A 26,221-nucleotide genomic window follows, 5' to 3' on the forward strand; every position below is an offset into this window, starting at 1 on the left:
AATGATGAACCAAGGGTACCTAGGAAAGTGGCTAAATTTGTAACCTTAAATTAGCATGACATTCTTTTTTTCCTAATACAAATTAACTGAAAAATTAATATTCTCTTTGATATGTAAATAAGCTGAGCACTGAAAACACTGTTCAGACCTAAAAAAGATCTGAAAGCTCCAGATCTTTTTTAGACAATATGCCTCAGAGGCCATCAGAGCAACTAGAAAGACTAGGCTAACTTAGAAGAAATAGCTCTCAAAGTCTTTAGAAAGTGGCCAGTGAAAATGATGGAAAAAAGAAAGATGAGAGAAAAGGGGTTAGGGGGGACTAAAAACATACTCTCATAAGCAGCAAAGGTGGCTGGTGAAAGACTCAGGGAGGACTCCCAGAGAGCAGACAGAGAGGGCTGTGTGGCCTGGGCCCAAGGAGGGGTGGACACTTCATCCAGAAAAAGAATGCACCTTTCCTCCCAGATTTGAAGAGTAAGAGATCACACTTAGGCATGGCAGGAAATATGTAAAGTAAAGTAGAAAGGACAAAATGAAAACCATCCTGTCATCCTACGTGGAGATAAGCACTGTCGACATTTTGGTTCATGTGAAGAGAAGCAGGTTGTGAGAGGAATTCCCAGAAGAAGTGAGAGCATGTTTACATACCAATTCCCAAAGCATCATTTATTAGCGTTTGTTCCTGCTTTACACCATAAACCTTCTTACATATCAGTCCCCTTTCTTTTTTTTTAAATTCTTCTTCCTTCTTTTGCCTTAGTGTCTTAGTGAAATTCAACAAAAATGCAATAGTGCATGTTTCTACAGTAGAAAGAAGAAAGAAGCAGTCGGTCTGCAGTGGCTGAGAGCAGGGAGAGACCCAGCAGGAGTGGAAAGCGAGAGGGGAGTCAGAGGAGAGCTAGGTGCCCTCACCCCTTCCCCATGGACACGACTCCCTGGAATCTGTGCAACTGCACGGAAGCACTGCTCTGGCAACACACCTCAAACCTGCTCCTTAGCCAGACTAAAAAGTGGAATCTCTTAAGGTGACTTCGAAGGCATGCGAAGATAAATGAACAAGAGCTGAGGATAAGCTTCTGAAAGTAATTGAGGAAATTTGAGTAATTTGTGTTTTCCTTGTTTGATGTCTAGCTATTAATTGTGCTGCATTCATGATACCTAGAATATAAAATTTGGTAACTTTCTGTCCTTAAGTGTTTATCTCTTACTCTCTTTCCAAGTACTTTACTAAAATGACAATAGAGGAATTTTTTTAAAGGTACAAAACCAATAAAGAGAGAAGACTTCAGCAGATGAGGGATTTTTTTCAATGAAATTTTGCAGATGGAATCCTTTAGATGCAGACCTGAAACTGTGGACTGGCATAAAGTCTATTTCACTATCGTACAAATTCTCTTCCTCACCCTCTGCTAAGCCAGAGAGCTATCTCATTTTCTCCACCTCCAAAGCCAGAGATTTAGAAAAAAATGAACTGAAATCTGAATTGGCTCTAGAGTCAAATACATTAACAGGGGCAAAGAGGAATTGGAAACAGAGATGTCAAAAGGTGCACACTGAAAGGTGTGCAAGCTCCCATTCTTGTCTCAGCAACCCAAATAACTGTCTGAAGAAATGCAAGCAAACACAAACATTTGTTCAAACATATACACAAAATCCATACATACCAACCACCCTACAGTAATGGCCATCAACCAATAAGACCCATCCTGAAATCTTAAAACAAAATACAAGAAAAAAAATCCAGCCAGGACCATTAGACATTTAACAAAATCCCAAGATATAGAGTTCATTCATTTCTTAAAGAAATCTACTAAGTGCCAGGCACAGTTTTAAAGGCTGGAGTTATAAACGTGAACAAAACAAAGCAAAAATCCTGGCCCCCTTGGAAGGTAGACAAGTCAATAAAATACGTGGTATGCTAGACAGTGACAAATGTTTTTAGGAAAACAAAGCAGAGAAATAAGATGGGGGTCTGCATTTTTAAATAAAGAGGTTTCCTCACTGAAGTGACATTTAAGCAATGACTTAAAGGAGGTGAGGGAGCAAGTAATTGGATACCTGAGGGAAAATACATCCAGGCAGAAGAAAAGTATAGGAGCAAAGGCCCAAATCATCTGGAGGGAATAGAACCAATGCAGAAAGCAGAAGAAAACTAAAAAGATTGACTCTTTGGGCCTGCCATATCTATATAACAAGAATGGATATTATAAAAAAGAATCAAAGAAAAAGAAAAATCAGAGAAATAGTACAAAAAAAGTCTCAGAACTGAAGGACATGAATTTCCAGAATGAAAGGGCCATGGGAGCCCAGCACAATAGATGAGAAAATACCCACACCCTGGCACACCCTTATGAAACTGCAGAATACCAGGATAGAGAATATCCTCAAAGATTCCAGAGAGAGAGAAAAGAAAACAAAATAAGGTCCCATAAAAAGGATTTGGAGCACTATGCCTCTATAGCAATTACAGATACCAGAAGACAGTACAGCAATGTCTTCACAATTCTCAAAGAAAATTATTTCCAACCTAGAATTTTAGAACCGCCAAACTACCAAACCAGTGTGTGGGCAAAACAAAGTCATTCAAATACTTCTTAGGAAATGATTATAGTATGTGATTCAAGAAAACAGATGTACTCCCAGAAAGAAGGCATGGTTCTGGCATTGGAAGGAGATGAATGAACTCCAGGACAACACCTGGGCAGCAGTTCTTGAGAGGCAGGAGGAGGAAGAGGCAGAGCTCCAATAAACAGAAGTGATACACTGAAGCTTGTAGAAAATGTTACAGATAAGAACGTGACCAATATGTTGGAGCACTTGGGAAAAAATTAACAGAGGTATATGAAAACAAAGGTGAAAGCCAACCTAAACACCAGGAGGCTCACAACTGTAATAGACGACCTAGATCAACAGTGAACAATATTTGGCAGAGGTGCAAATACATAAAAGCTAACTGTCTTAGCTAAAAATTACAGCGTAACTATGCTAGGAGAGTAGGGGGTGTGGAAACGTAGGGAAGTGGTGGGGTACAAAAGCTAAATCCTAACTTGTCACGGCAGGAAATCAACAGGCCCAACATGAGGGGAGAAAAGAAAGAATAATTTATCAAATGATTTACTAATATGAAGACATAGTAGGTCCTCGAATAAGGACTTTTTGTTACAAAGTTGATAAGAAAAAAATCAATCCCCTGTGTCCTGTGTGGACCTGGCACATTCCCCCCACGTCTAAGTGGGTTTTCTCTGTGTCCGCTGGTTTTCCCCATATCCCAAAGATGTGCACATTTGGTACAAGGGTGTATCTACATGGTCCCAGTGTGAGTGTTGGTGTGCCTTGTGATGAGATGGCGTCCTGTCCAGGGCTGGCTCCTACCTTGCACCCACAATTGCCAGAACAGGCTAACCGTGACCCCTGAACTGGAATAAGCAGGTGGGAAAATGAATGAATACAAATGATTGTCAAATAAAAATTTGTAGTGTACTATAACCATCCAAATGAACGACAATAAATGATGCTTGCGGTACAAACGCATTCAGTAACCAACCCTATTATTGGTGACTGTTTTTGAACTGGGTATTAGTGGTAGGAGGTGCTCCTGACACTTTTCACTTTGTAAATAAACATTTACTCCTTGGCTTAACCCACCACCCCTACAGCTGCCATCATTCACTGATTCACCAAAAAGCGGGTAAATAATTATCTTGTTTGTATTAATCTTTCTTAAAAGTATGCACAGTCCCACTGGTTTTAATGTTTAATATTAGAAGTATTTTGGTCTTTATTTAGAAATTTGGTGATGTTCCTTTAACCAGAATTATGCTGTAAGAACTCTTGTTCCTGTCAATTCAGCCTACTGACTTTGTTATATGGCATTTCACTTAAAGTTGCAATTTCCAAGAACCACTTGATGATGTTAAGTGAGAATTTTACAGGATAAAAAACTACAATGAGAGAGGCTAAGTAACCTGCACAAGGTTACACAGCTAGCAAGTGGCAAAGCCAGTATTTGAAACCCAGTCTGACTCCAAAGTGAAAGCTCTTAGCCACTGTGCTCCGCCATCCTCAAGGTTCACAGTCCACATGTCTCTTCAGTATTACTCTTCTAGTTAAAAGTGTATGCATGATGTGTGGATACTTCTTATATCCTGATTCATACTCATCAACTTGCTTTAAAAAATTTAAATACACCAGACAGGAAAATCTGTGCACTGACTGGTTGCTTGGTGATATTAAGGAATACTTTTTTTTTTTAGGTGTGATAATGGTATTGTGGTTACGTTGAAAACAAGTCCTTATCTTTTATAGATATTAAAGTGTTTACAGATGAAACAGTAGGTCTAGGATTTAATTCAAAACCATCCAGGAGGTTAAGGGAGGGGTGTGCAATGTAGAGCAAGATTGGCCCTGTGTTAGTTAATTGTAGAAGCTAGCTGATGGGTGCATGGGGGGTCATTAGAGTATTTTCTCTGCTTTTGTACATCTTTCAAATTTTCCACAATGAGAAAAATGTACAATAAAAAATAGGGGAAAACCATGATATTAACATATTTGGGAAACAGAACTTTGAGTTATTTTTCCCATTCTACTTTCTGTATTGTTCACATTTTCTGCATTACTTTTATCATATAAACCATAAAATAAATATTTAAAGAAATGCACATACTCCTTGCACATTGCTCCTGGACTCTGGGTATTCTTCAGCTTTAATAAGCAGACCAAGACTGCCCACAATCTAATGGGGTCAAAAAATGATGACAAAAGCATTTGCTATCTTTGTTTTATCAGTTCTCTACCGTTCACACACTTAGAAAAGCCACTTTGTAAGAACAAATATGGTCTTTACATATAAACTAGCCAAGAGCAAAAAGGCACATAAGTGCGAAAGTGCTTTAACAAAAATAACCAATGATACAGTTACTCTTCATAGTTGGCAGAGTCTGGGTCAAGGAACTTCAATGTGCAAAGCAGACCTTGCCAATGGTCAGACAGGCTCCAATATCCTATCTCCTTAGGCTTTGATGCTGCCAGCCAGTGTTGGGAGTGGTGGTGTTGCAGACCACCTGAGCTCCTAGGCCAAGAGCTCAGTGACTACCTCCAGTTCTTCCCAGTGATACAATTATTGCCACATGTGCCATGATATGAAAAAAGTTTGGGGAGTTTAACACACTGACTGCCACACACACACACACACACACACACACACACACACAAAAAAAAAAAAAAAAAACAGAAAATTTTCCTTGGGGCCACAGTGTTTTATTATGAAAATATAATAAAAACTTCAAGTGTAATTTAAAGGTAAACATAAATAGAAAAACAAAATTTACTGACTCTATTCACTGAATCCATGTTTTGAGAATTGTCAATATTAATTATAACAAAAAGAACATCAATAAGACTTTACATATGCTTCACACAGTCCTGGGGTCAAAACTAGAGTGAGTTAAATACAACTCTCATGGCAGTTAATGTGTTAAGCTAGACCTGCCTTGATCATTACTCAAAAGCTAAATAAAAGTATAGTAATAGTACAATGGAATCTCTTTAAAATGCTGGTACAGAAAAAAGAAACCCAATCATGCTATAGGTCCTACACTACTGTTTTCTAATTTTTTTAATCTGCTCTCCCACATCCACTTAGGAAAGCTTAAAAAACACTCCAACATCATTCAATGAAATAATCTCCTAGTATAAATGTTAGCTCGGTGGCATAAAGTTAAATTTGGGGGACAAGAGTACAATCTGGATAATCAGTGCTAATGCTAAATGTATTCAAGGTAAATCTGAAATAATCCCACTTATTAAGGTTGAAATAAAAGTACTTAAGTATCAGTGGCAAATCTTCCTGGAAGCTTAGAGCTATAAAGATCTCCTTTTAAATGACAAGAAACTGAAGCCCAAGTTATTTGTTCAAGTTCACAGTGGCTGAACAGGGACTAGCCCCAGATCTCCTGGCTCCCAGTGACTGTACTTCCCAGGACACCTCCACAGAGTTCCTGCTAACTGCTTCCTTTAATCTCTCTAGAACTATAAAACAACATCCAAGTACTTCCTGCTCTACCAGGGAATCTCTAGTTAATCTGCAACTAGTAAATCATAGTTTGAGAAGAAGCAATTTAACTTGATGCCACTAATTAACCTTAAATTTGTGATATTTAAACACAAGTTTATCAGTCAGTTCTTGTTTATATTTATGAAGTACTAAGGCAGCCTTTTCTTGTATAGATTAGGAAATATATTTTAAAAAAACACCAAGTTGTTCTTTATATGGTTATTTTAGGGGGATGTATTGACATATATCGAAATCTATGTAAACAAGCCATGCATGAACACAGCAGTCCTCTGTGAGAATGAAGACACCACTAATAGAATTTCCTTCGTGGTACTGAAAAATAGTTCAGGCAAGAGGAGTTTCCAACAAAAATAGAATGTGAGATTGGTATATTAGTGGAAAAATGAACTGCCTTAAAAAAAAAAAAACCAATCAGTTGAATGAGGAAGAGAGAGATGACAATATAGAGATTTAAAAAAAACATGTGACATTTGCATAAGTTCTTTATATTTAGAGAGCAACTCTACTTTAAATTACCAAATGCCCATTCTCAGAAGAAACATGGAAGTTGTAACTTCAATACTCATATTGGCTAAACTGTACTGTCATACCAAACAAATACTTTGAATTATTTTAAATTTCTCTACAAAGTTTCAACAGGAAAAACCTAAAAGTTCCTTTTCCAGAAAAAAGTGATTAATGTTTTTATTCTTAGGCACTATAGCATGTGTCTTGGGTTAACCTGAAACCCAAGAACACAAGCTCTGTGTCACTAGAAGCAAGGACATCTGAGATGGCTGTTCATTTTGTTTCCTGCCACAGAATGCCAATTCTGCAAGAACAGATGGAGTTTCTTCAAGGAAAGGTTAAGGTAAAAACAGGATCTCCCAGACTCCACACAAAACCATGAAAGTCCTGTACACAAAAGACTTTTATAATTAAAGTAATGATATGAATTTAAGTCCTGATGTCCAAATTTCAGGGTCCTTGGAAAAGGGGGTTCCATGTACATAACGTGATGTGCAACATCAGTGAAATTAGAACCTAAGTCTGGAGCATAAAAGGTAATAATTCTTTTAGGGTAAAATTTCTCACCTTTTATAGAGCTATGCCCTACTGGTTAATTTGCAGGAAAAAACAACGGAGAGAAACAGAGGTTGTTTCCTAATCTCCCTTGGAATTTTCTGCATTTAAATCTGGAATATCTGCCTTATAACAGAAATACACACAAGTCTCTTCCCACTTTATAAATATATTTGCCTACCTTCATTCTTCAGGTCAAAAACTGACAGAAAGACGACAATTCACTTTTTTTTTTTTTTTTTTTTTTTTTTTTTTGAGACAGAGTCTCACTTTGTTGTCCAGGCTAGAGTGAGTGCCGTGGCGTCAGCCTAGCTCACAGCAACCTCAAACTCCTGGGCTCAAGCAATCCTCCTGCCTCAGCCTCCCGAGTAGCTGGGACTACAGGCATGCGCCACCATGCCCGGCTAATTTTCTATATATATATCAGTTGGCCAATTAATTTCTTTCTATTTATAGTAGAGACGGGGTCTCGCTCTTGCTCAGGCTGGTTTTGAACTCCTGATCTTGAGCAATCCGCCCGCCTTGGCCTCCCAAGAGCTAGGATTACAGGCGTGAGCCACAGCGCCCGGCCTACTTTTTTTTTTTTGAGACAGAGTCTCACTTTGTTGCCCAGGCTAGAGTGAGTGCGGTGACCTCAGCCTAGCTCATAGCAACCTCAAACTCCTGGGCTCAGGCGATCCTTCTGCCTCAGCCTCCCGAGTAGCTGGGACTACAGGCATGCGCCACCATGCCCAGCTAATTATTTATATATATATTAGTTGGCCAATTAATTTCTTTCTATTTATAGTAGAGACGGGGATCTCGCTCTTGCTCAGGTTGATTTTGAACCCCATGAGCTCAAACGATCCACCCGCCTCGGCCTCCCAGAGGGCTGGGATTACAGGTGTGAGCCACCGCACCCCGCCAAGACGACAATTCAAAATGCTCAGACACACATCTATGATGCACTTCAGCCATCTAACAGATACTTCTGAGTTTACCATGTGCCAGTTGTGTGGATTTAAAAAAAAAAAAGTGTCCTCCTGGGTATCACAGATCAATAGCAGCTGCCAGTAGTACACCTTAAGGTGCATAACTCACAATCAAAGGACAGTACAGGGCAGCAGAAAAACGACCACTGAATAGGGTGTGCCCTCATCACTGAGCACCCAGACTGCAGCATCCCAGCTGGTTTCCCTGGTTGGCAGCCTTTTCAATCTGTCCTGCATTCAACTGCCAGATTCATTTCTAGAATTCCACTTTCAGGGAGTGTCTGCTCTACTCAAGAAGCTTCGAAAAACTCCCTGCTACTTAACTACATCTAGTTCAAACTCTTCAATTTAAAAGTTTCCATAGGCTAGTTCCACCTGTTTAACTTTGAATGGTGCTCAATATGGCTCCCTTCTGCCAATTCTTTTTGGAGTAGGAAGGACCCAAACCTAATTCAACTTCCTGCTAACTCCTCTGGCAGCCTTCATTCTAAGCAGTCTTAAAACACTGTTCCCTCGGTCGTCAGTACAGACCATTCGTTTTCAGGACATTCTTTCGGAAGTCGGCATAAGCTTTCTCAACAAATGGTGTGTACATTCCAAGGCATTTTTAACACTATCATCCCAAACAGATGTTCATACTCCCAGCCACCCCTCTGCGAAATCAGAGTCAGTCCCAGCATCGCACCTTGTAAGAGGGAGACAGGGCTTCGGGCGGCTGCAAACCACTGAGAGGGAAAAAACGAAAAAGGAAAGGGAAAGTCTGTGCTCCGTATTCTCAGTCCTTTCTTCGGGAAGGGAAGGGAGGGAGGGGAGGAGACCCCAAGAAACGGATTCTGAGGAAGGACAGAAAACACCCGTGTCCCCGTAGGCGGAGACGGCCGGCTGCAGCGCCAAACTAAGAGGCTGGGCCTCGGAAGGCGAGGGGCGAGGGCACGGCGCGCCCTCGGAGCACCGGCCGAGCGCCGGACGCGGAGGCCGGGGGACGAGGCAGTGAGGAAGGCGCCGGGGCGGGCGTCTGCGGGCATCAAGCAAGGGACGCGGGGGCGGGGAGGAGATTTGAGGGGATCGCGTGCCAGAGGGAGGGACGTTGCCCAAGGCATGCTCTCCGAGAAGGAACCCCGGGGACGCGGAAAACGTGAGAGTGTTGGGGCACCGCATTTCCCACCGCAGACCGGCGTCCCGGCACACTCACCGCGTCGCTTCCAAACGCCACCACTCCGGTTGCAGCTACCGGTCGGCGCAGCCGCATTGAGCGCACCCGCCCACGTGACTCGCCGGGCCACGGCCTCCCCCACGTGACCCGCGGGCACATTAGTGCCCTCCCGCTCGCCGCTCTTCTCCAAGAGGTTCCGGCGCCCCGCCCTTCCTGGCAAGATGGCGGCGCCCGGCTGCGGTGCACGGGGCCTCCGGGTCCGGGGTGCTGGCCAGTCTTTGGGGAGTCTCATCACTCTTGTTTCAAAGCTATTTTGTTCCACGGCTGCTTCCTCTAAGTCTCTGGACGCCCAGCGATTAGCTGAAAGGCTTCGAGCCCAAAAACAGAATCAGAAGAGGAAAAAGGAGCCGGTGAGTCCGGGCAGGGGTCCTCAAACTTTTTAAATAGGGGGCCAGTTCACCGTTCCTCAGACCATTGGAGGGCCATTGGAGAGTGCGGTTGCACTGTGGGCCCGGGACAGGCGGGCTGCTAAGCAGGACAGGCAGCAGCCACAAAAACTCCCAGCGGTGGGACGAATAAATGTCCTGGGCGGCCGCATGTGGCCAGAGGCCCTAGTTTGAGGACCCCTGGTCCAGAGGGACCACAACTCCCAAGAGGCAATGCGCTCACTGGTTTCCCAGGCGGGGAGTGAGGTGGGAGAGTCCTCTGACTGACAGCAAGTAAATAAAGGTCTAGGACGTAGGGGAGAATGGAGAGAAAGCGGAGGAGAGCCGTCAGTAGGAGTACGGTATTATCCTGTGGGGTGAGTCTTTGCTCCTGCCGAGCTCAGTCGTAACTGCTGCGTGCCTGAGTCTGATACAAAAATACAGTCATTCCCTACCCACAGTGTCGCCTAGACCTTACCGAAGACCTTCGCCATCGGGCATTCCCCACTATTCTTTCTCCCTAGGTGCTCACAAACCCTGTTCAGCGGAGGGTTGGAGAATTAGTGCGCTTCACACAGCAGCTGCAGCGAGTCCACCCCAATGTGCTTGCTAAGGCACTGAGCCGAGGGATTCTCCACCAGGACAAGGACCTTGTGGTCATCAATAAGCCCTATGGCCTACCTGTGCATGGTAAGGACCATGTGGGAAAGGGCCCTGCTGCTGCTTTCTGCTAAAACTAGGGGAAACTGACACATTACTGGTGGGGCACTCTGAAGGCTTGCATTCAAATTGATTAAACCATTGTATATAATGCACTACTGAGTACACAGAGATAGGTAAGACAATCCCTACCTTCCAAACATCTGCCAGTCAGCAGCAATTCATGGAACGTGCTGTGTGCACGCTCCCACAGGGATTGCTATAGAGAAATACAAGGCTGTATGGTTCTAGTCTCCAGGTTATTATTATGTTTTAATCAAAACTGAAAATTAGGAAAAATACATAAGAAAAAAAGGGGTGCGCATCTATGTGTGTTTTGGTGTGTACCTAAAATAAAACCCCAGAGTGCCTGGAACTTAGTGGAATATAGTTGTCAGAGACAGCTGAGGGGTACATCAGGAAAGATTGATAGAAAAAATGCATTGTGAAAGAGTTTTGCAGAGAGAAAAGGCACTTGGGAAGCTTGTTAAAATGCACATTCTGATTTAGTAGTCTGGATTGGGGGCGTGAGATTCATTTCTAATAAGCTGTCTGGGCATACCTGTGTTGCTAGTCCCTGGACCACACTTCATTAGTTAAGCTCTAGAAAACATTGACAGTTTATCCAATAAGAGATTTTCTCCTAAGAAGAGTTTCTGGTGAGATCTTTTCCTGGCCACTCAAACCTCTGGCTTTTCCTTTCTTAGGTGGCCCTGGGGTCCAGCTGTGCATCAGTGATGTACTGCCTATCCTGGCAAAGATACTTCGTGGCCACAAGGCAGAGCCCTTGCATCTGTGCCACCGGCTGGACAAGGAAACCACAGGCGTGATGGTGTTGGCTTGGGAGAAGGAAGTGGCACATCAAATTCAAGAGATGTTTAGAACCCGTCAGGTGACAAAGAAGTACTGGTATGAGGCCCAGTGATGGTAGTAGAGGTGGTATAAGTAGAAGCATCCCTTTCATCTATTTATCTATCATAGAGCAGGAACTCCTATTAATAGAAAGCGCTGTAATAGGACCTGTGATATAAAAAAAAGTATATGAAACAGCTTAGGTGCTTAGAATATTAAGAGCCTGATGGTTCTTAATTCTGGCTATATATCAAAATTATCAAAAATTAATTATATAAGTAATATATGAGTTTATTCCTTTGCTAAAATAGTCAAACAGCAAAGATAAAGCTGGAAAACCCCTGGTGAATCCACCCACTCTGCTATTGTAGTCTCTTCCCTTGAGGTAGCAACCACTGTAATCAATTTGGTTTTTAATTCTCTGGTCCTTTCTTAATGCATTTACATACACATCTAGAATTTTAGTATGTCTGTGTACCTACACACACTTATGCATATATATCACATTGTACAATTTACATTGCACTTCCCGCCCCCCCCCCCCCGACTTAACTCTCTATCTTGGAGACCTTTCTATGTTTGTTAGTACATATAGATTTATCTCATTTTTTTTTTTAGTAGAAAAAAGGTATATGAGCAAAAAAAGGAACACTCGGCACCTGTGCAGTGTCCTTCCCCAGAGACAATCACTGTTACCAGTGTAAACTTCCAGATTTATACTGGACATATATATCATGTGGCAGTATATTTTACACACTGCTTTATACCCTGCTGTTTTCACTTGGATACTATATCTTGGAGAGAATTTTGTGCTGTACCTTTAAAATTGGATCTCTTTTAATGGTTCTGTGGTATTTCACTGTATAGATGGACTTTTTAGGTAATTTCTCATTTTTCAGAGCCTATTGCAAGGAATATGTGAATATATCTTTTGGATAAATTTCTAGAAATGGAATTGCTACGTTGAAGGGTATGCACATTTAAAATTTTAACAGTGCCCACATTGCTTTCCACAAAGGTTATGGCAGTTTATACTCCAACCTGCAGTGGTGAGTTCCAACCTCCCCTTATGCCAACCATAGCACTTTTAAAGGGTTTGACACTCTGGTAGGTAAAATAAATGGTATCTTCTATTTTTTTGTGTACTAGTGATATTGGCTATTTTTTTATGTGTTTATTGGCTGTTTGAGTTTCCCTTTCTCAAGATAGACTTTATTTCCTTTGCCTATTTTTTTAGTGGGTTTATTAATTTCTATTTGATGTGTAAGTATTCATTTTATATTTTGGATGTTAGTCTTTTTGGTATTACAGATTTTGCAGATACTTTATGATCTGGGGAGCCCTTTAAAAATCTATATGCTTGTGGGCCAGGCGTGGTGGCTCATGCCTATAATCCTAGCACTCTGGGAGGCCGAGGCGGGCGGATTGCTCGAGGTCAGAGTTCGAAACCAGCAAGAGCGAGGCCCCATCTCTACCACAAATAGAAAGAAATTAATTGGCCAACTAATATATATAGAAAAAAAAATTAGCTGGGCATGGTGGCACATGCCTGTAGTCCCAGCTACTTGGGAGGCTGAGGCAGGAGGATTGCTTGAGTCCAGGAGATTGAGGTTGCTGTGAGCTAGGCTGATGCCACGGCACTCACTCTAGCCTGGGCAACAAAGTGAGACTCTGTCTCAAAAAAAAAACAAAACTATATGCTTGAGACCCATCTACAACGTAACCAAAATGTAAGACTATAAAGTATGTGTTATATTATTTGTCAAAATTATCCATGAAGGTTCAAAATTAGTAACCGTTCTCAGTATCAGGCTTTATGGAGGAGTTAAAGCCAATTAATTGGGTCTTGATGAATGAATAGGATTTGATAGGGGAGATGGAGAAATGTGTTCTAGATTGTGAGGGTGATGTGCACAAAGGTGTAGGACTAGCAGTCCAGTTTGGATAGTGGGAGATAATGCTGGAAAGGTAGGCCGGAACCCAGATAATGAGGGTCTTTAGTACTGGGTGTAGCAAGTAGAAGTTGGAAGTACAACATAGTAGGCAACTGATTAGCATTTGCAGACTTACTATGATAGCAGGCTTATTTCATTAAAGCTATTTGTTTGAACTTCTTACTACACTTTGAATTCCTTGAGAGTAGGTATTTTTGTCTTGTTCATCTTTATGGAGCTAATACTTACCTAAATCATTGCCTTAGCCATCCAGTGAAAATTTACTGATTAAACTTTTTCGAGTGTTAGTGTTATATCATTAGGACAGGTAATTTAGTAACAACTCAGGTTAAATATGATAAAATGTATCAGCCCAAACTGCCACCAACCTGAAGCTGTGTGATCAGGGTGTGAAATAGTGTGTCTGAGTGGGCTTTTGACCCCTGAGTCAGTGGTTCTACAGTAGGCCACCAGGTACCCAGGAGGACTCCCTCCATGACTGACCTAAAAGAGGCATAAATTTAAGGACACATTAAACACAGTCTTCTACCTGTCTGTGATGTGACGAGAGGGAGAGCACCAAAAGAGTGATTCAGAATGAGTTGCTGAGTTGTGGTCATGGTGACTTCTTTGGGCACAGTGCCTTCCTGTTTTACCTACTTGGCAAATAGGGCAGGAGCAGTCCGGTAAATTTTTCAGTAGGTTCATTCATTTTTTCATTTGATTGTTCATTTAGTATGTGGTTAGAACCTGCTATCTTTTATTGTTTAAAAAAGAAAAACAGGGATCAAAACCATGTTATCCTAATTTTATATTAACTGTACATACCCATTTTTAAAGGCTGGAATAAAAGACTATGTTATTAATGTCATTTTCCCCCTCTTTTCTCCCAAATATTCTACAATTAGCATGTATGACTTTAGTAGTAAAAAAGATATGCTTGTAAGAAGTATCCACCTCTCAGCCTAAGTAAGTACTATACCAAGAGAATCACATGGGACCCTCCAATCATTAGAAATGGCCATGTTAGTGCAGAAGGTCCAGTGTGAAATCCTCTTAAGCGGATGAAGCCAAGGCTCTCCTCCCTTGCTAATGTGGCTAAAGCAGTGATCTGTATGTCACCCCCAGGGCCATCACTGTACGTGTCCCAGTGCCCTCAGCAGGAGTTGTGGATATCCCAATCATAGAGAAGGAGGTGCAAGGCCAGCAGCAACACCACAAGGTGGGTGAGCTGTCTCCCTAAGGCATGGGTTTCTGCTCTTTCAAGAAAATCATATCTTGATTTCTTTGGCTTCAGATGACGCTGTCCCCAAACTACCGCATGGACAAGGGGAAGATGGTGAAAGTGCGGAGCAGCCGGATCGCACATGTTGCTGTGACTCAGTACCAGGTGCTAAGCAGCACTCTCTCCTCTGCCTTCATGGAGCTCCAGCCCATTACTGGTGAGAGTGCCACCTTCTGTAGTGGGTTGCAAAACCCCATATTGCCAACCTTTGTGCAGGGCCTCGTGCTGCATCTTGCCTTTGTTCAGCAGCTGGTAACTGTGGGTGGGCTGAGGTTGTGGCAGATTTGTGTGAGAGTGTGCTTCTGGTGCTAATCTGAGGCGGGGGGCCTCCCATTGGGATTATTGGAGGTTTATTTTAAAATTTGTAGAGTGGCTCCTCAAAAAATTAAACATAGAATTATCATAAGATCCAGAAATTCTACTTCTGGGTGTATACCCAAGAGAATTGAAAGAGGGACTCAAATAGATATCTGCACACCCATATTCATAGCAGTGTTGTTCACAATACCCCAAAGTGAAGACAATCCAAATGACCATTGATGGATGGAGAAACAAAATGTGAAATAAACATACAATAAAATATTATTGTCGGCCTTAAAAGAATCAAAAGAAAGGAAATCTTGACACATGCTGCAATAGGGATGAACCTGAGGATGTTATGCTAAATAAAATAAACCAGACAAAAGGGCAAAATACTGTGTGATCCCACTTATCTGAGATACCTGGAGTAGTCAGATTCATACAGACAGACAGTAGAAGTGGTTGCCAAAAGCTTGGGTGAGAGAGTGGGGAGGAATGAGGAGTTAGTTTTTAATGGAGACATAGTTTTAAGTTTGGGAAGATGAGAAAGTTCTAGAGATGGATGGTGGTGATGATTGCAAAACAATTTGAATGTACTTAATGCCACTGAATTGTATACTTAAAAATAGTTAAAATGGGAACTCTTATGTATATTTTACTATAATTAAATTTAAATATTATAATTAAATAATTATATATAAATTTAAATATTAAATAATTAAATAAATAATGTATAAAGCAATACTAATTATATAGTAAAATTTTTTTAAAAGTTAGGGTAATGGAAAACACTAAGTTCATGATAATGGTTTTCTATGGTGGAAAGAGGGAACTGTGATGAGAAAGGGTAAGTGTTATATTAATACTTAGAATATTTACAGTGTTTATTTCCTAAGCTGGCTGATGCTATATAGATTATAGTTTGTTATATTATTCTTTTAATTTTTTGAGACAGAGTCTTGCTTTGTTGCCGGGGCTAGAGTGCCGTGGTGTCAGCCTAGCTCACAGCAACCTCAAGCTCCTGGGCTCAAGCAATCCCCCTGCCTCAGTCTCCCAAGTAACTGAGACTGCAGGAGTTCATCACCACGCTCCGCTAATTTTCCTATTTTTAGAAGAGACAGGGTCTTACTCTTGCTCAGGCTGGTCTCAAACTCCCAAGTAGCTGGGACTACAGGAGTTCATCACCATGCCCCGCTAATTTTTCTATTTTTAGAAGAGACAGGGTCTCACTCTTGCTCAGGCTGGTCTCAAACTCCTGAGCTCAAGTGATCCTCCTGCCTCAGCCTCCAACAGTGCTAAGATTATAGGCTTGAGCCACTATACTGAGCCTTGTTATATTATTCTTTATACCTTATTGGTTGGGACTTGGCCAGTTTACTGTGCTCTGATTTAATATAAATTGAAGCAGATACCAGTACTGGTATTATTTCTGTAGCTCCTCATAAGTTTTCTCTCTCTCTTTCTTAAGGAATAAAACATCAGCTTCGAGTTCACTTGTCTTTTGGATTGGATTGTCCAATCCTTGGTGATCACAAGTACTCAGATTGGAATAAGTTGGCCCCCCAGGTAATACTGGTTTGACCCAATGTGCAACAGAATAAGGGAGGGAACTTAGGCTTTTCCTTTGTTAATCCCTGAAGTGAGTCATAACAAAGATGTACTGATTGTCTTTAGATGTGGTACCATACTAATTATTTAGCTTTTAGAGAAATTTAGAAGCAGTTAGTTACTGTCATCATGGAGCTACAAGATCTTTTAGCAAAACCTTACTCTTTCATTTGTTTAGTCTCTGATTTTGTTGGGAGGTTGTGGGCAAGGAGGAGTATTTCTAAAAGAAGGCTTTCTTGCTACTGCTAAAGAACCATGGGAGAATCCTTTTCAGCTTTGATGCTACAGCCCATTCTCTTGGTAGGCCACAGTATAGGCCAATAAGAACTTTTTTGGTATATTCATTTTTCTCTTACCTGGGTTCTGAGCCCTTCCTAGACATGCCCCAAAATACTCTCCATTACTATGTCTTCCAGGGAGGTTAGTGTTGGTTCCCTTTAAGTGGAAGTCTCTGGCCCTGCACACATGTTGGCCTTGATCTAAAGGGTCTTTTTTTTTGTGTGTAGAAACTATCTGTTGGCACCCTGAAGAAGCTGGGGCTGGAACAGTCAAAGGCTCGCCATATCCCGCTTCATCTGCATGCTCGGCAGCTGATCATGCCTGCTCTGGGGTCCAGGAAGGAGGAACTCAACTTAGTCTGCAAGCTCCCTCGCTTCTTTGTTCGTTCCCTGCACCGTCTGGGTTTAGAGATGCCAAATCAGGATGAAAATGGGGACAAAGAAGCCAGGCATCTGGGAACACAGTGAAAACTCTGGGAGCTCCCTGACATCCAGGAGCACAGGTTGGCCACTGAACTCTTTGCTTTGTTTACTGGACTGTGCCAACTTCTCACTGGGAACAGACTCCATAAGAGCCAGGTAGGATAAGTTGAAGCAACACAGTTGCTTCAGTGCTTTTCATGGAGAATAAAGTCTATTGCTGTGGAAAAGTCTGCTGGAAGTCTCCCTGCCACAGGGTCTCATTGCCATGGTGGAAGAGAGCCCAGGGCCAGCCATGTTGGAGCAATGAGCGAAAAAAGAGAACTAAAGGACAGAGTCTAGGGTCAGGAACTGTTTTTATCCAACAGTAAGGCTCTGGAGCTATCAGGAAGGTTCCCGTGGTTGGAAAGGACATGATGGTTAAACACATATCATGGAATTGGAGGGTGCTATTTAGCTGTAGCATGAGTGCCTTACTGCACTTTTTTTTTTTAATCTAATTTTTTTTCTTTTTTTTTAGTTGTTTGGCTAATTTCTTTCTATTTTTAGTAGAGACGGAGTCTCACTCTTGCTCTGGCTGGTCTTGAACTCCTGAGCTCAAGCAATCCTCCTGTCTCATCCTCCCAGAGTGCTAGGATTGCTGGCGTGAGCCACTGCACCCAGCCGACTGCACTCTGATTATGGCGTCTGTGAGGGGTGTGTAGGGTGAGATTGAGGTGGGGTATCTGATAGACAAAGAAAGCAAATGTGAATGGTGGGCAGATACCATAAATGAGTGAAGCTGGCAGAGTGTAAGGCAGTGGTGGAGACAACAAACCAGGGAGTACACACAGTGTCCAACAATTGTCAGCCCTAGCTGGTTGTTGTCATGTGGGAACAGATTTTCTAATGTTTTTCAGATAATCAGGAAACCCAGATATTTATGTGAAATCTCACTCACCTCAGTGTATTGCCAACTAAGTCAAATTTTAAAGAGATACTTGGGCAGCCAAGCAAATAATATTTGCAGGTTGAATTTGGTCTTCAGGCTATCAGTTTGCAATCTATATTTAAAGAATGATAGAGACATTTGAGGAAAGGTGCCATCTTGAAAGTTCTGGACCAATGGTTGGCATTCTTGGCTTTTTCTAAGTCCTCAGGAAGTATATGGGCTTGCTTTTTGATGAGTCTATGCCCGGTAGCAAGGCTTGGGCCTGGGCCTTCAGAGTTTTTTTCTTAGCAGCCTGCTTAGCAGCTTGGTCAGCTTTGTTGTTTCCTCTGGCTATTATCCCATCAGTGCTCCGATGTCTAGGGCAATGTACTGTGGCCAATTCCTTGGGTCTTAATACTGCCCTAGCAGGCTCAGAATTCCTTTAGCATGTTCAATTTCTTTCTTCCTGGCAGTCAAGAGCCCTCTTTCCTTCCAAGTAGCTCCATATGCATGTACTACAGAGAAGGCATATTTGGGTTAGTATATATCATTATCTTTTTGTCCTTACATGCTGCAGAGCCTATGTAAGGGCAGTTCATTCCCTTTTGAGCTGACATACCTGGTGGGACAGCTTCTGCTTCCAAGGTCTCCAGATGAGTTACTGCAGCATGTCTAGCCCATGAAACACCTTAATACATTGGTGAGCATCTTTGGGTCCAGATCCTCCAGGGGTTGACCCACCAAGTTGGGCTAACTAGAATCAACTTGGTCAATAATTTGAATATAATCATGTGTAGATGCCTCCATGTTACTGAGGAGCAAGATAGCGGGATTCAAGGTAGAAACTGTTTTTAGGTTCATAACTGTTTGGGTTATTCCTTGGTGTTTTCCCAGTCTCCTGGATGTAAGCCCATGTCATCCTTTTTGCCCTCACTCAATGGAAGGGGCAAGCACTCAAGCATCAGTTTTTTGTAGAGAGAAAGGTTTATTGCAGGTGGCTAAGGAAGGAGATGGGCTCAAATTTGTCTTCTCTCATCAGCCTTAAAGCACCATATTTAAGGAGAGATTTTGGGGAAGGGTTTCAGGGTTGGTGGGTGACAAAAGAGGAAGTTTGAAAAGTTCTTGGGCATGTGCAATTGTTTCTTCATGCCTCTTCATGGGTTACATGTGCAAATTTGGGGAAGTTAGTATGAAACATGGGGTGGAAATTTGGGCTGTGACATGAGCGAGTTCATTCTGCATAGACTCCAGTCAGCTATGTTGGTTCCAGCCTGTTTTTACCCAGTTTTGTTATCTTATAAAGGGGAGAGAATTTCAACAGACTGTTTCCTTATCTGCCATCCTATAAGACAAGTTCAAGAATTCATGTTAATTACTGGTCTCTTTAATCTTCTGGGGCATGGTTTTACAGATGGGGATAGTCCCAGAACAGCCTTTATGTGTTTCCTCTGTGTTGATGATGCAGCTTTCTAAACTCCCTTCCCTGTTTCCATGGTACTGATTACCATGCATAGTGAATTTAACTTAATAAAAGCACAGATGAGATGACTGTATTTGTTTATTATTTGTTTATTATTTAAACTCCCTTCCCTGTTTCCATGGTACTGATTACCATGCATAGTGAATTTAACTTTAATAAAAGCACAGATGAGATGACTGTATTTGTTTATATCAGGCCTAAATATTTTGCCTGTTGTTTCTATTTCTAGTAAACTATGCTTCTCAAGATAAAAAGACAAGAATACACCACTTAGGAAATACTGATAATTTGATTTTGATTCAGGGAGACAGATGAATAGGAATGCCCACAAGAATGGAGAACTGCCTTAGAAGAGCCAATGATGGAAATAAAAGTTAGAATTGAAAATTGTAAAAAGAGGAAGCTAGTCAGGGTACATTTGAAAGTTAAAAATATGATTTGTATTCTCATGTATCCTGTTTGGTCTCCTCTCTGATATGAATCTACAGTCTTTAATTTGGCAAACAGTGAATATTTACTAGATTGAAATGATCTAGGGGTGTTCATTTGTGTCAAGGAGCTTCTCATTAGCTGGGAAAATTTGATCAGCTAAGTGTGAGGCGGGACTATTGTCCCCTCCACCAGCACACTGGAGCTGGACTGAGAACTAGCTGTCTGTTAATTCTGCTTGGCTTCACCATGCATGGTGCTCTGCTATTCTTTGTAATCTTCACTGCTGGGTTTCGTGTTGGTTACTAAGCTGGGAGCTACCAAGCTAGTGACAGTTGGCTTTTGGGGAATTCCTAAACTGCCCTGGAATATAGGGATTCCACGTTGGAGAATGGGGCAGATGTCTACTCTGCCAAGCTTCTCCAGACCTCTCTGAAGCCGATGTCAGCATCTCCACGCCTCCTAATAGGGCTTGTTCTTCAGTGTTGAGTGAATCATGGGGGTGCCTGACAACTGGGACAGCAACTCTAAACAGCCTAGTTGGAGATCTGCAACTTTGGGGTGGGGGAAGTAGGGCAAGCCACATGATTTTAGTTAGAATAAGCTGAAATATTTTGGTGTGTTGTTTTGCCAGCCCTAAAAATTATGATTTTTAAAAATAAGTGTGTTTAAAATAAGTTTTATTTATAAATACAAAATGTCCTTTTAAAAATTAGTAAAACATTTAAGCACCACCATAAAGAACACAAAATTTTGGATGATATAATCTACTTGTATTTAGCTGCTGTCTGAGTGCTGAGAGGGTCCGTGTTAAGAAACATGGCAGGTGCTGTCTGGGGAGGAGGTGGCACGGCCCAGGAAACCTCAGCACATGCCACGTTGCTGCCGTGGTTGGGCAGCAGGCACGAGGGGTGATGAGGTTCTTCTTTTTCTGTGTTTTCTTAGGCCTAAAAAAGAATTAAACATTTCTCTGATCCTTAATGGACTCTGGACTACCTGAGCAGTGGGTCTTGCTAGGTACAGTTGTTATCTTTAATCGTTGAGAACAGGAGGAATTTTATCCCACCTTAGTGTGGCTGGGAAGCAGAGGTTATACAGTAAAGCAGGGTGGAACATGCCTAAAGTGAACTTCACCTATTTTGAAATATTGATTTGAGCCAGTTAAAAGATTTGATTATTAAGTCATATACAGTAATTAGTATAAGCAAATGGTTTTTCTTTCTTTTTATCAAAGTTATACATGCAAATGATTAAAAATTAAACTAAAGGTTTATGATGAAAAATACTAGTTCATTGTCCATGTGGGGCTTTTGTTTTTAGCTCTCCCTGAAACATCTACCAGTACCTTTGGGAAGCGCCTCTTGGCACAGGAGGCTGGAGGCTGCTCACCCAGCACTCCCCTCCTGTGGCAGTGCCTGGTTCTTATGCTCCAGAAGCAGCTCCAGGCTGGGTACACCCAACCCAAGCCCACAAAACACGCTCTCAACCCTCCTGCTGCACGTGTCTTTGCATTGGGTAACAGATCTCTCCCACTCTGGACCCCTCACTCGCTTTGATTCCATGGACTCTTCCTGTGTCTTCTCATTTGGTCTCCTTCCAGGCTCCTTGAGTGGCTACCACACAGTGCCCCCAGAGCTCTCTCTTTGCACTGTGCCCCTTACCCAGAGGGAGCTGGGTTAACCTTAGAAACCTCTTGCCTGTGTGCTGAAAACATGTAAGTCTGACCTTGGGCTCTCCCTGTCGGCTCCCTTGCATCATGCCAGACTGCTCACTGCCTTCTCTCTCCAGGCTGCTGCTCCTCTCCTCTTACCTGCCTCAGTTAAATGGTATCAGCAGAGTCCTAGGAATTACCCTTGACTCTTCCCCTGCATGAGTCCTCAAATCCAGTTAGTCACTAAGTCCTTGCCATTTCACTCTAAACCCTTCTCTAAAATGGACTTCCCTCTTTAATTCTGCAACCTCTCCTGAGCACCGGTGTCACTGTCCCCACCCTTCAACCATGATGGGATAGATCTGGAAGGTGGAGGGGCATAGTGGGTTAGGAATAGGACCATAAGCCTGGGCAACAGCAAGACCCCATCTCTATAAAATATAGAAAAATCAGCCCGGTGTGGTGGCACCTGTAGTCCCACTTACTCGGGAGGTTAAGGCTGAGGCTGGAGGATCACTTGAGCCCAGGAGTTTGAGGCTGCAGTGAGCAATAATGATGGCGCTGCATGCTGCACTCTAGCCTGGGAGACAGAATGAGACTTTGTCTTGAAAAGGGAGAGAGAGGGGAGGAGGAGGAAGAGGAGGAAGGGAAGGAGATGGAGAAGGAAGAAGAAGAGGAAGAGAAGAGTGATGAAAGGAAAGGAGAGAGAGAGAAGAAAAGGGGGGGGAGAGGAGAAAGAGTACCATAGGCAACTTCTAGTTCCCACCAGAAACTAAACTCAGAAAGGAGTATTGAGAATGTTCCTAGTTCCCATGTTCCTGGGGTCAGAGCGATGGAGGGCTGTTTTAACCAGGACAAGCAGATGGAACAACCTCCCCTCATGTTTTCTAAACCTGCTGCCCTTGGCTCTCTGGGTTGCTTTTAGCCACAGTGCCTAGTAGGATATACAAAAACATGGTTTTCTACTTGTGCTTGTGTAAGCAGATGTGGATGCAGACAGCTTTTCCTCAGTAGGGTGCAAAGTCTACTAGCTTGGTGCAATGTAATTCTGGCACCCACTACCCAGAGTTAGGCCAGATGTCACAAGTTAATGGCACAGTCCACAGGATTCCCCTCACTTCAGATACCAGCTTCAAGCTTGGAGGCTTCCTGGCCACTTGTGCTTCTGAACAACTAGCTACAAATTCAGGAGTTCCCACAAACGCCTTAGGTTTGATCATTCACTAGAGTACTCCCAGACTCAGAAAAGTTCTGTACTTATTATTACAGTTGTATTATAGCAATAGAAGGATATAAATCAGGACCAGTTAAAAGAAATTTACTGGACAAGTCTAGGAGGGTCCCATACATGAAGCTACCATGTTCTCTCCCTGTGGAACCAAGACATGTCACCTTCCCTGTGGGGGAGTAGTTGAGGCAGGCCCACCAGGAGATTAGCTACTTCTCCCCACGGAGCCAAGTTCCTAAGATAGGGGTCGCCACAGAGGATAAGGAAATTGATAGGCAACAGAGATAAATAAAAGAATACACAGAGACTAAGGTATAGTTTATAGTTTTATATATATAAAAAGATCAGATATAACACAGCGGGGGTACCTAGGAGACTGGTGTATCACCATAAACGCCAGCCATATGGTTAGATTCTTACAGGTTTTTATAATCACAGACATCAATTACCAGTTGTCAGGGTAACATATTTGCATATCAGGGAATGCAGTTGCTAGGGGATACAGGTAGTGGGTTAGGATCACATGTCCTCTCAAGGGGCTTCTAATCTATCTAGGTGAACAAACAGGTACAAAGTCTTTCAGTGGTTAACTTCTAAATCCTAAGAGGTAGTTGTCAATTAACAAAGGCACAACAAAAGAGGTATAGTGACTCTATGTTTCTTTGATTAGTTATGGTGGACTTAAAGGTAGACAGACAGGAGAGAGCAGGAAGCCCATCTCTAATAAATAGGTTGTTTATAACCACTGGGGCGCATCTCTGGGCAAAGTGCACTCATTGTCTCCGGCTCCCATCCTGTGGGCCATGTTTGCCTTGCCTTGTCTCTCAAGACACAGGGAAGCTCACAGATTTTGAGATACTGGGTAGCCTTCCTGGAAAACATCCCTACCAGAGATTTAAGAGCTCTCCCATGATAGCAGCCTCTAATAAGTGAACCATTGAGTCCACACATTCCTTCAGGGTAAAACCCTGCAAACTCCTGTTTCTGTCTTTAATATAGCAGTATTGGATTATACAATAAAATAATGATCTTATGAGCCACATTTCACTAATTCCCCAATCATATTTCTCAACACTGCCCAATGCATGGATGTGCGTCACCAACCAGGAAGGCCACCCAAGCTTTGGTGTCCAGAGTTTTTCTTGGGGCTTCATTATGTAGTCTTTGTTGAATCATTCGCTACATTATTGAATTCAGTCTCCATCCCCCTCACCCCTATGTGGCTCAAAGCCCCAACCCCTCTACTCACATAATTGGTCTTTTGGTATGGCTAGCCCACATCCTAAAACTATATAGAGCCCCACCATGAGTCCCCTCATTAGCATAAACTGTATGTCCATTGTGAATAACAAGGATGTTATTGGTAAATTCCAAGGATTCAGAATCTCCCTCCCAGGAACCAAGGACAAAAGCTAGACAGATTATTATACAACACTCAGTTTTCCCTGTCCATCCCTATTTCCCTTAGTCATCTTTTGATGTCTTATTAGGGATCCCTTCTTGCTGTCCTCCAGTGAGTGACCAGCCTTGGGAGCTGTCTGCCTAGACACCACATATAAGCTGGGGCCTTAGGGTCCTTTCAGGAAAGAAGCCTTGAAATATTTCTGTTCCCTTCCTTCTTGGCACCTGCCTTAGCACACTCTCTTGTGCTACTGTCATCAGCAGTGGTAAGGTGATTTTGATGAGGCGTGGTTACACAATAGGGTAAAAAGCTCTTTTTTATTTTCACATGGTACGAAGACACGATCACTGTGACTGGTACTCAGACACATCATAAATGCACAACTGGCCTGCTCCTTCTAGCCCACATTAGTCTGTCCATACACATGCACCTGTATCCTAGATGTGTCTACACAAACCAGAAGCCCCAATTCCATGCTCCACACTTGTTGAGCTGTTTGCCTGCTCACAGCTCACTCTGTGGGACTCTTCAGTAGAGGCATGCAGAATACTTTGGCAGGTAAACGTGGGAGTGGGGAGACCAATGAGGAATCTGATGCAGTCCTCCATGTGACATGTGACAATGGCTTGCACTAGGGTGTCACTCCCCACTCCCTCTCCCAGCTGTAGAGAACCACTAATCTATTTTCTGGCTCTATAGATTTGCCTCTTTTGGATATTTCATATAATAGAATGATATAATATGTGGTCAATTGTGACTGGCTTATTTTGCTTATATAATGTTTTCAAGGTTCCTTCATGTTGTAACATATTAATATATCAGTATTTCATTTTATTGCTGAATAATATTTCATTATATTGATATGCCAAATTTTATTTATCCATTCATCAGTTGATGGCTGTTTCTACTTTTTGGTTATTATAAGTCATGTTGCAGTGAACATTCATATATAAGCTTTTATATGGATGTATGTTTAATTTCTCTTGGGTACATACCTAGAGGTGGAATTGCTGGATATGGTGCTGTAGTTTTGATGTTTGACCCTCTCTAAACTTCATGTTGAAATTGGGAGGTGTTTGGGTAATGAGAACTGATCCCTCATGAATAGATTAATGTCCTCCCCGGGGGAGGGAGGGAGTGAGTTCTCACTCTGCTAGTTCCCCTAGAGCTCTTTTGTTAAAAAGAACCTGACACCTCCCTTCCTTCTCTTTTTTTTTTTTTTTTGAGACAGAGTCTCACTTTGTTGTCCAGGCTAGAGTGAGTGCCATGGCGTCAGCCTGGCTCACAGCAACCTCAATCTCCTGGGCTCAGCGATCCTACTGCCTCAGCCTCCCGAGTAGCTGGGACTACAGGCATGCGCCACCATGCCCGGCTAATTTTTTGTATATATATTTTTAGTTGGTCAATTAATTTATTTCTATTTTTGGTAGAGACGGGGTCTCGCTCAGGCTGGTTTCGAACTCCTGACCTTGAGCAATCCGCCCGCCTCGGCCTCCCAGAGTGCTAGGATTACAGGCGTGAGCCACCACACCCGCCCCCTTCCTTCTCTTTTGCTTCCTCTTAACCATGAGGCCCCTGCATAAGCTCTCTCCCCTTCCGCATCCCCCAAGAGTGGAGGCTTCCTGATCCCCTCACTGAAAGCAGATGCTGGTGTGTGATGCTGCTTATGTGGCCTACAGAATTGTGAGCCAAATAAACCTCTTTTCTTTATAAATTACTCAGTCTCAGATATTCCTGTATAGCATCGCAAACAGACTACGACATATGACAACTCTGTTTAACACTTCCTGGAACTGCCAGACTGTTTTCCAAAGTGGTTGCAGCATTTCACATTCCAAGCAGCAGTGTGTGAGGGTTATAGTTTCTCACCAAACCTGTTATTCCATGTCTTTCTGTTTACAGCCATCCTAGTGGATATAAGTGGTTTCTCATTGTGGTTTTGATTTTCATTTCACTAATGGCTAGTGATACTGAGCCTATTTTCATGTGTTTATTAATTGCTTATATTTCTTATTTTTAAGAAGTGTCTACTCAAATCTTTTGCCCATTTTTAAATTTAGT

General features: G+C 42.4%; 2 protein-coding genes across 5 annotated transcripts in view; one reads left to right on the plus strand and one right to left on the minus strand.

Annotated features, from left to right (window-relative positions):
* FAM118B (family with sequence similarity 118 member B) overlaps window positions 1–9,379 on the minus strand; it is a 46,552-nt gene extending 37,173 nt beyond the window's left edge. The window contains exon 1 of one of the 2 annotated variants that reach the window (XM_076002703.1): window positions 9,299–9,379. In XM_076002703.1, the coding sequence (XP_075858818.1) occupies window positions 9,299–9,355 (57 nt within the window). In that variant the 5' untranslated portion in view covers window positions 9,356–9,379. The remainder of the gene's footprint in view (window positions 1–9,298) is intronic. The other variant, XM_076002702.1, reaches the window with a different exon arrangement.
* An 83-nt stretch (window positions 9,380–9,462) lies between these two features.
* RPUSD4 (RNA pseudouridine synthase D4) overlaps window positions 9,463–26,221 on the plus strand; it is a 36,800-nt gene continuing 20,041 nt past the window's right edge. Inside the window, exons 1-7 of one of the 3 annotated variants that reach the window (XR_012919021.1) lie at window positions 9,463–9,669; window positions 10,209–10,374; window positions 11,091–11,292; window positions 14,298–14,391; window positions 14,467–14,611; window positions 16,223–16,320; window positions 16,869–17,219. Coding sequence is in view for 2 of the 3 variants with exons in the window: in XM_012772336.2 (XP_012627790.2) it covers window positions 9,481–9,669; window positions 10,209–10,374; window positions 11,091–11,292; window positions 14,298–14,391; window positions 14,467–14,611; window positions 16,223–16,320; window positions 16,869–17,108 (1,134 nt within the window). In the remaining variant the exon portion in view is untranslated. Of the gene's footprint in view, window positions 9,670–10,208; window positions 10,375–11,090; window positions 11,293–14,297; window positions 14,392–14,466; window positions 14,612–16,222; window positions 16,321–16,868; window positions 19,524–26,221 lie in introns of those variants that run through there. The other 2 variants (XM_012772336.2, XM_076002704.1) reach the window with 2 other exon arrangements.

The sequence above is a fragment of the Microcebus murinus genome, chromosome 4 (genome assembly GCF_040939455.1).
Source record: "Microcebus murinus isolate Inina chromosome 4, M.murinus_Inina_mat1.0, whole genome shotgun sequence".
In the NCBI taxonomy this organism is placed as follows: Eukaryota; Metazoa; Chordata; class Mammalia; order Primates; family Cheirogaleidae; genus Microcebus; species Microcebus murinus.